Source organism: Somniosus microcephalus, chromosome 29 (genome assembly GCF_052327205.1).
Source record: "Somniosus microcephalus isolate GS21.2 chromosome 29, FLI_Smic_1.0, whole genome shotgun sequence".
Taxonomy (NCBI): domain Eukaryota; kingdom Metazoa; phylum Chordata; class Chondrichthyes; order Squaliformes; family Somniosidae; genus Somniosus; species Somniosus microcephalus.
Window position 1 is genome coordinate 4,512,535 of NC_141015.1, and position 9,199 is coordinate 4,521,733.

The 9,199-nt window shown below is 49.0% G+C and overlaps 2 protein-coding genes and 1 pseudogene across 2 annotated transcripts; 1 reads left to right on the top strand and 2 right to left on the bottom strand.

Moving 5' to 3' along the window:
- The first annotated feature begins 474 nt into the window (after positions 1 to 474).
- On the top strand, positions 475 to 1,148 carry LOC147098327 (histone H1-like). The gene has a single exon (XM_085969997.1). The coding sequence runs from the start codon at positions 475 to 477 to the stop codon at positions 1,129 to 1,131; it is 657 nt and encodes a 218-aa protein (XP_085826123.1). The 3' UTR covers positions 1,132 to 1,148.
- Positions 1,149 to 5,860: 4,712 nt separating this feature from the next.
- Positions 5,861 to 6,282, bottom strand: LOC147098328 (histone H2A type 2-C-like). Its single transcript, XM_085969998.1, has one exon. It carries the CDS (start codon positions 6,273 to 6,275, stop codon positions 5,886 to 5,888), a length of 390 nt encoding a protein of 129 aa, XP_085826124.1. The 5' UTR covers positions 6,276 to 6,282; the 3' UTR covers positions 5,861 to 5,885.
- Positions 6,283 to 6,580: 298 nt separating this feature from the next.
- Positions 6,581 to 7,671, bottom strand: LOC147098329 (histone H2B pseudogene; annotated as a pseudogene).
- Positions 7,672 to 9,199: the final 1,528 nt, after the last annotated feature.

The window sequence follows — 9,199 nt, forward strand, 5'->3', positions numbered from 1 at the left end:
TTCAGAGACCCTCTTGTGTAAAATTCAAAGATTTCCCTGTCATAGGATCGCCCTGCCCCCCTGCTCAGCCCTGCAGTGGGAATTAAACGTGAAGCTTTACTTGATTTCCAAATTTCAGTCAAAAAACAGAGAACATGTCGGCGATGGGGTGAGAGAGCGCGATCAGTGCAGCAATGAAACGGCTTTAAATGGAAATTGCTGCCTTTAATTCTGATGAAACTTTCTCGACAGCAAACATCCCGGTCTTCGAGACAGAAAGAGGCCAGTCTGGGAATGTGGAGTGCCTGAGTTTAATTGCAATCGGAGAGTTAATGAGGAGAGAGAAACACAGAGAGGCTGGAGGGGCCGGGAGCTGACAGCAGGATGTCTCCGCCCCGTCCGCTCGCTGCCTTTAAGTTGCTCTGTGCCGCCGCCTCTCGCTTCATTTCTGACCCAGCTCTGAATCTCAGAGAGATTTTCTACAGAGTCGCGGACATGACTGAGACTGCAGCCGCCGAAACGGCTCCTCCTGCCGCCGCCGCTCAAACCAAGGCTCCCAGCAAGAAGAAGAAGGCGGCTCCCCGCTCCAAGCCAGCCGGTCCCACGTTGGGCGAGCAGATCCTCAAGGTTCTGGCGAGTGGCAGCGATCGCAAGGGGATGTCGCTGGTGGCGATAAAGAAGGCTCTGGCTGCCAACGGCGTCGATGTGCAGAAGTTAAGTTCCCAGATCAGGTTAAGTATCAAGAGGAAAGTGGAAAACGGCTCCCTGGAGCAGACCAAGGGCACGGGCGCCTCGGGTTCCTTCAGGCTCGCTAAGGAATCCCAGCCGAAAGAGGGAAAGAAGGTGAAGAAACCAGCAGCCAAGAAATCTGCAGTAAAGAAACCAGCAGCCAAGAAATCTCCAGCCAAGAAACCAACAGCCAAGAAATCTGCAGTAAAGAAACCAGCAGCCAAGAAACCAGCAGCCAAGAAAACGAGCACCAAGAAGGCACCAACGTCAAAAAAGATTGCGAAAACGGCGGCTGGGAAGAAGGCAGCGGTGAAGAAACCCAAGAGCCCCAAGAAGGCCACAAGCGGAAAGGTGAAGGCAGCCAAGAAGGTGGCCAAGCCCAAATCAGCAAAGTCTCCCAAAGCAGCGAGCAAAAGAAAGTAAAAAAGACAACTTGTAAACATCTGAACCCAAAGGCTCTTTTCAGAGCCAGCCACGTCTTTCCAAAAAGAGCTGATCGCGGAATCAGATGATCCATGTCCCGGGGCCGCGCTCAGATTCCAGATTGAAATCATTTCAAATGATCCCCGGCTCCCTGGTGACTCGCTGACATTCGCTGCACCCACCCCTCCCCCAGTGTCTGCAATAAAACACAGAGAGAATGGGATGTCCGGGCCGTCCTCACTCTAACTGGGGGGGTGGGGTTGTTCGGCTCCAGTCTCAGTTCAGGGTCATTTTCAGTTCACAGGTTCAAGGTGAGAGTCTCTGTGAGACTCTGACACTGGCAGAGATACCCCGCGTCACAACTCGAACCCCAACACATGAGATTCTCCTAAACTGCTGAACCCGTCTGTGGAGAAGTGTGGGGAGATGGAATAAGGTCAGAGATTGACATGGAAGGAGATGGGTTGACTTGTGATAGAAGGGACAGTTTACAGGCGGGACTATTACTGATTGTTAATTGTAACAGGATCTTATTTAAAAGATTCTGGTTTCAGGAAACCCTTGAATATGAAGTCCGAGTCTGTAAGGGTTTGTGCGGAGCGCTGTGTTTCGGTTCTACTGTCGATAAACGGTTTGAAATTGGTGGTTGCAGAAAGCTGGAGGTGGAGCTGGAAGATCAGAGGCCGCTCTCTGCTCTGTCTGTCACTCTTTAAACTGTCTCCACCCCTCCCGCTCTCAATTCAATTCAATTCAAATCGCTTTATTGGCATGACAAGGTACATCTTATGTTGCCAAAGCATCGAAAAACATTCATGGTTGTACACAAAAATACAGATCTATCCATACAGTGTATAAACATACATATCCCTGAGTGTATAAATATACATTCATATAATTTGTATATACTCTTTTCTTATATTTAGTGGATGTCCCTCTGTTTATGGCAAGCTGTAACATAGTGTGCCGCTAAGGTTACACAATTTCTCTCTTCCCCTAGTAGGTATGGGAGTTTTTGGTCGTCATTCAAATTTCTGAATTCCGGGCATATTTTTGTGAATTTTGGGTAGAAATTCTCCCTTATGCCCTGATATTTTCTACAAGCTGTGAGGAAGTGCATCTCTGTCTCCACCACTCCCTGACTGCAGTGAGAGCATATCCTGTCCTCTCTTGGTAGCCGGGTCTGCCTGTGTCTACCTTTTTCGATCGCCAGGCTATGTTCACTAAGTCTGTACATTGTCAAGGTTTTTCTCAGTTTGCTATCCTTTACCATGGTCAGGTAATCAGCCATGTTGTATTGTCTGTTTAGGGCCAAGTAGCAATTGCGTTTGCTTTGGGTTTTTGTTGTTTCTGCCCAATATGACAGATATTTTTCCTTTTGCTTAGCGACGATTGTGTTGGGTCGAATTCTTTGTGTTACGCTGTCACTGTCCTGGGGCTGGTTCTTGTTAGTAGTGTTAGTAGTTACTTCACTGAGTCCCAGGACTAGTTGACTGAGGGTATTCTTCTTTATGGTCCTCTCTTTGCATTTCAGGGCTTCGTAATGATAACATTGGGGATTGCTCATTTCTAGGTGTTTCCAAAATTTGGTGGCTCTTTTTTGGATAGTGATTATTAATGGATATTGGCCTAGTTCTGCCCTGCATGCATTGTTTACGGTTTTCCTTTGAGCCTTGGCGGTGTCAAGCGGATCTCGGGTCTGATCTACGAGGAGACCCGCGGGGTGCTGAAGGTTTTCCTGGAGAATGTGATCAGGGATGCGGTCACCTACACTGAGCACGCCAAGCGCAAGACGGTCACTGCCATGGATGTGGTGTACGCTCTGAAACGGCAGGGCCGCACTCTCTATGGATTCGGCGGCTGAACAACTGCACTCTTTCAATCAAACACAACACAAAGGCTCTTTTAAGAGCCACCCACAGCCTCACAGAGAGAGAAGTGACCTGGGAACGGGAGCTGGGGTAGATTTTTCTCAAAAATAGATTGTGGTCAGAAAGATTATTAACAGATATGTGATGTGTTCTGTAATCTTTGAATTTCGCTTTCGGTTGCCCCAGGTTTATGGAGTTATTTCCTCAGACGGAACATTCCCTCTCGGTGTAAAGCCACATCGCGTCTACACATTTGTTCATTGTGCAGTTATACTGTAACGATTATAATTTTTATAATTCGTTGGCTGGTCGGACATAAACCGTTGAATGGGTTACTGAGAAGAATCCAACTTGTGAATTATTTGCAGCCAGACGGTGGTGTCCGGCCCTGATACTGACAGGGTTTGTGAAATTGAAATTTCACTTCAGTCATTCGGGGACCTGAAATTACCGCAGTTTGAGCCGCTCTAACCCGACCTTACTTCTGATTGGGGGTCCGCTCCACAATCCCATTTCGTAACCAATCACAGAGCCACAGATTAGATAGTAATCACATCATTGGTTGAAATTGTCGACCAGGCGAAATGTTTGAATTTTTTTTGATTTTGAAAAAGCCCGCCAATTCCAGTGCCGGAAAGAAGCGAATTAATCTAAAGTCTAGTTTCAAGGGAATGATTTTAAAATCTCGGTCCTTTTGTTCTGTTATTCTGCGCTCACCGTCAGTAATTCCTGGCGCTGTTGTACGAACAGGCTTAATTTGTCAGCCTTTATCTGTAACCGACGCCAATAAGTCTCCATTCAGCAATCTAAAATGTGCCGAGTATCAGATCGCTCACTGCACAGTTACCCAATGACAGATTATTGGCCAAGCCCTTCTCACAGGCTCCACGGGGACAGAGAGAAGCGACTGAATTCTGATCCTCTCCCCTGAAAGCGGCGGCTAACGTCACAATGGGACGGGCGGAGGGAAATTCTGAATGGGCTGGAGAGGAGAGGGAGAGGAATCGAGTGGAAGAGCGGGAGATTGGCGCGGGTCCCTTTCCCCGCTCCTGTCAGCATCAACAGCCCAGAGTGCGGGCAATGGGAAGGGCCCTAAAGCACCAAGCCCAGGAAGTTACATTTAAAACATTCAATGATTCTGGTAATGATCATTTCAATATGTGCAGAATAAAATCGATTCGTGTCTAAACGGTTATTTCCTGCACTAAAATTGACGGGCTTCTTGAAATGGGCGATTAGTCAGAGCTCAGCCAATCGGAGCCTGAGTTTCCAGCGTTTCATTGAATTGGGTTTAAAGTGGGTGGGCGCCGGTCTCCAGCCAATCACTGCTCGGGGCTTTCCCTCACTGAGTATAACAAGGGGGACACACAGCAGACTCCGCATTTACAGTCTGTGTGTTTCAGATTACGTTGAGATCTGTTCAGAAAATGGCCAGGACCAAGCAGACAGCGCGCAAATCCACCGGAGGGAAAGCTCCTCGCAAACAGCTGGCGACCAAAGCGGCCCGGAAGAGCGCTCCAGCCACGGGCGGAGTGAAGAAACCCCATCGCTACAGACCTGGCACTGTGGCTCTGAGGGAGATCCGCCGCTACCAGAAATCCACCGAGCTGCTGATCCGCAAACTGCCCTTCCAGCGCCTGGTGCGGGAGATCGCTCAGGACTTCAAGACCGACCTGCGCTTCCAGGGCTCGGCCGTCATGGCCCTGCAGGAGGCCAGCGAGGCTTACCTGGTGGGGCTCTTTGAGGACACCAACCTGTGCGCCATCCACGCCAAGCGAGTCACCATCATGCCCAAAGACATCCAGCTGGCCCGCCGCATCCGCGGGGAGCGCGCCTAAACTCACCCTGCCCGGCTCCAGACTTCAGCAACAAATACAACAACGGCTCTTTTAAGAGCCACCAAATCAGCAAAAGATCTGCGATCGCCCCAAGGCAAACTGGACTGTACACATCGTGCAGGTCTTGCACTGTTAATGTAATTGGGATTTATAAAGTGGGGGCAGTGAATGTCTGGGTATGGTCTATGTTTAAATGTGAGTGATCTGCCCAGTAAACTGACTGCACCCGCCCTGTAGGAAACTATAAGTGGGAGCACTGATCCAACTCCACATACCGGGATTGATCATCGAGAGAGAACGAGGTGCCTGAAGTCTGAATCACTTTTAAAATCAACTTTAACGCGGGGAGAGGTAGTTACTATTTGGAATATTTTATATTAACCAGAGCTGTAATTCTGGTTCGATGCTGTCTGCAAATTAAAAGGGGAAATGTTAGTATGGATCAATGTGCTCAGGATGTATATGGAATTATTGGCCCAATAAGGAACGGTTAGCCCATCAACCGCTCACTGGCTTTATAACCTCGGAGAAGTGCCGGGCTCGCGGGCCACACACATCAGTGCCGCGGGGGGGTGGTGGAGGAGTCCGGGGAGGGAGGTGCGGGCAGGCGGCCGCCGGGAAAGCAGCCGGCCGCCGCTCCACCTTAATGCGCCGGCGCTACGTGCTGCAACATCCCGTTGAACAATCGTTGGTTGCGGCTGCCACGGGCGAGGCGGCCGCAACTGAATTTGGGCGTCCGGGCAGCGCTACCGGCTAACGCCGATGGTAGGGCCCAACGCAATTTCGATCGCGGTTATAATTCCGGCGCAAGGCCCTCTAACGCCTCTAATTGGGCGCTAACCCCACCGAATTTCTAGGCCAGTCTCTCTGTATTGAATCACTGAACTGAATATTCGGTAACAACAAACCCGCTGAAGTGTTTGTGGATTTACAGTTCTACATGTCCTGTTTATAACCGAGAATGGCTGAACAGCAAACAACCCTTTCACAGATAAAGTGGGTGGCTCTGAAAAGAGCCTTTGGGTTATTAGAGTGAATCTTGTCCGCTTTACTTGCTCTTGGAGCTGGCAGTGCTGGTTTTCTTGGGCAGCAGCACCGCCTGGATATTAGGCAGCACCCCGCCCTGAGCGATGGTCACCTTTCCCAGCAGCTTGTTGAGCTCCTCGTCGTTGCGGATGGCCAGCTGCAAGTGTCTGGGGATGATGCGGCTCTTCTTGTTGTCGCGGGCCGCGTTGCCGGCCAGCTCTAGGATTTCAGCGGTCAGATACTCGAGCACAGCAGCCATGTAGACCGGGGCTCCAGCACCCACACGCTGAGCGTAGTTGCCCTTTCGCAGGAGCCTGTGAACCCGGCCCACAGGGAACTGCAGTCCGGCCCGGGATGAGCGAGACTTGGCCTTGGCCCGAGCTTTACCGCCGGTTTTTCCTCTTCCAGACATTTCCACAATTCACTGGTTCAGCGAAAGAATGAAAGTCTCCTCCCACATCTGCCATTCTTATACCTTCTGGAGGAATGCAGACAGCGTACTTGTGATTGGTCAATCTGTGGTGAATTTCATTGGTGTTTTCCGGTGACCAATCACAGTCTGGTTTTCCCGCCAATGAAAAGAGGGGGAAAATAACTACTCAACGATTTTTTTAATTCAAAAAGCCCGCCAATATTTTCCTAAACGAGTGAATTAAATTAATAAATCACCATAAGCCAAAGACTTGAACAATTTTATAAAATTCATTTTATCTTATTTCATCTGCAAATTCTAGGCTGTTACAATCAGGATTAATTTCGGGTTCAATATTGAGTTTACACGGCCCGGATTAAATTCCCAACGGGACACATTCCAGCTCAATCGGTGTAAAAGTGAGGATTCACAGATTATCGATCGATCCTTTGCACAGGCGCTGCTGCGGGAGTGAAACCAGAAATGGGATTCCTGCTGTGAGAAGAGAAGAGGGACAGAGTGTTCAAACTGCCCCGTTCTAATCTCTAACAACTCCCATTCTGGGTTGTTACAATGCAGCAAATCTCCGGTTGATAAACGGATGGACTTCCAACTTGCTTTAGAAAAATGCAAAGGTCTTGACAGAGAACGAGGTGACTGAAATCGGAATCTCATACCTAAAACAAGCTTTTAATTAGTCGGCTGGCGCTGCAAATAAACGGCTCTGAGAGCAAAGGCAAAGTGCAACCAAGGACCGTGTTTGTGTTTTAGTGGGCGGGAAATACAACATCGACGCTAAGGGCGATCCGGTCAATGAAACTGCTTATCTGAGAATTAAAAACTACATCTACAGCTGGAACTTCAAACGTTCTTAAACACACTTGTTAAGAAAATAATTACAGTAAACTGAATCTACAAGGCGATGCGTTGTGTAGCTCTTTCAGAGAGATAGTGGGTGGCTCTTAAAAGAGCCGTTGTGTTTGGAGTTTGTTCTTTCAGGACAGCGTGCAGTTTTACTTGGAGCTGGTGTATTTGGTCACCGCCTTTGTCCCTTCCGACACGGCGTGCTTGGCCAGCTCCCCGGGCAGCAGCAGGCGCACGGCGGTCTGGATCTCCCGGGAGCTGATGGTGTGCCGCTTGTTGTAATGGGCCAGGCGGGAAGCCTCACCAGCGATGCGCTCGAAAACATCGTTCACAAACGAGTTCATGATGCTCATGGCCTTGGAGGAGATGCCGGTGTCGGGGTGAACCTGCTTCATCACTTTGTATATGTAGATGGAGTAACTCTCCTTCCTCGACTTTCTGCGCTTCTTGCCGCCCTTCGCTGCCGGTTTAGTGACGGTTTTCTTGGCGCCCTTCTTGGCACCTGTCTTCTTTTCATCCACCATTCCCAAGCTCGATTTCAGAAACAAAAATGACGCAAACCCGCTCCGCGTTCGGAATATATAGGCAGCCCCACAGTCCTATGCTAATGAGGGATGGGTGAAGGCAATGATTGTGATTGGCTGGTTAGGAATGATGTCAATTTCCATTCTTCTGCATCTCTCTGATTGGCTTCTTTATGTATCCAATCAGATTGAGTGTTTGCCACCAGCACGCCCCCTGCAGTCAGAAAGGTCATTGCAAGTGCGTGTGTGACATCTGCCCATTCATAATTTCCCAGATCATTTTCCAGGGCCGCAAACACTACTTCCGGACGGGACAGCCATTTCGATAGACTTCCTCCAATTTGTGCACTATATTCACGCATTGCGGTGTGGTATCCGCCACTTTAGTTCTGCATCTGCCAATCTCTAATACTGTGTGTGTGGGCATAGTTCTGTATCACTCAGTCTCTGGTGATTTATGTAAGTGTAGGAACCATTCTCAATCTCAGTCTCTGTTACCGTATGTGAGTGTGGAATCCTTTAGTTTCCTGTCCGTCACTTTTTTTTATTCGTTCATGGGATGTGGGCATCCCTGGCAAGGCCAGCATTTATTGCCCATCCCTAATTGCCCTTTGAGAAGTTTTTGGTGAGACAGGTTCTTGAACTGCTGCAGTCCGTCTGCTGAAGGTACTCCCACAGTGCTGTTAGGGAGGGAGTTCCAGGATTTTGACCCAGCGACGATGAAGGAGCGGCGATAGAATAGACAGTGCTTGATGGCTGGCACGGACACGATGGGCCGAAGGGCCTCTTTCTGTGCTGTATAACTCTATGACTCTATGACTATGACTAATTGTCAGGGTGGGATTCTATCTTGTACCGTGTGTCAGTGTTGGTATTGATTCTGAATCTGTCATTTTCTGGTAGAGTGTGAGTCTGAGATTCATTCTACATCTGCCTGTCTCTAGCACGGTGTGCAAGTCTGAGATTCATTCTACATCTGTCCGTCACTGGCACTGATTGTGAGTATGGGAGTAATTCTGTATCTGTTAGTCTCTGGTACTGATTGTGAGTGTGGGAGTCATTCGTAGCAAGAGGGTTTGAGTACAGGAACAAGGATGTCTTGCTGCAGTTGTACAGGGCCTTGGTGAGACCGCACCTTGAGTATTGTGTGCAGTTTTGGTCACTTTACCTGAGGAAGGACGTTCTTGCCATGGAGGGAGTGCAGCGAAGATTCACCAGGCTGATACCAGGGATGGCAGGAATGACGTATGAGGAGAGAGGGGATCTCATCGAAACCTATAAAATTCTGTCAGGTCTGGACAGACTAGATGCAGGAAGGATGTTTATGATGGCTGGGGAGTCCCAAACCAGGGGTCATAGTCGAAGGATAAGGGGTAAGCCATTTAGGACTGAAATGAGGAGGAACTTCTTCACCCAGAGAGTGGTGAACCTGTGGAATTCTCTGCCACAGAGGGTGGTGGAGGCCAGTTCATTAAATATATTCAAGAAAGAGTAGGATATATTTCTTGAGGCTGAAGGGATCAAGGGATATGGGGA

Excerpts from the sequence above, each read along its gene's own strand:
- LOC147098327 (XM_085969997.1), top strand. The coding sequence starts at position 475 with ATGACTGAGACTGCAGCCGCCGAAACGGCTCCTCCTGCCGCCGCCGCT.
- LOC147098328 (XM_085969998.1), bottom strand. The coding sequence starts at position 6,275 with ATGTCTGGAAGAGGAAAAACCGGCGGTAAAGCTCGGGCCAAGGCCAAG.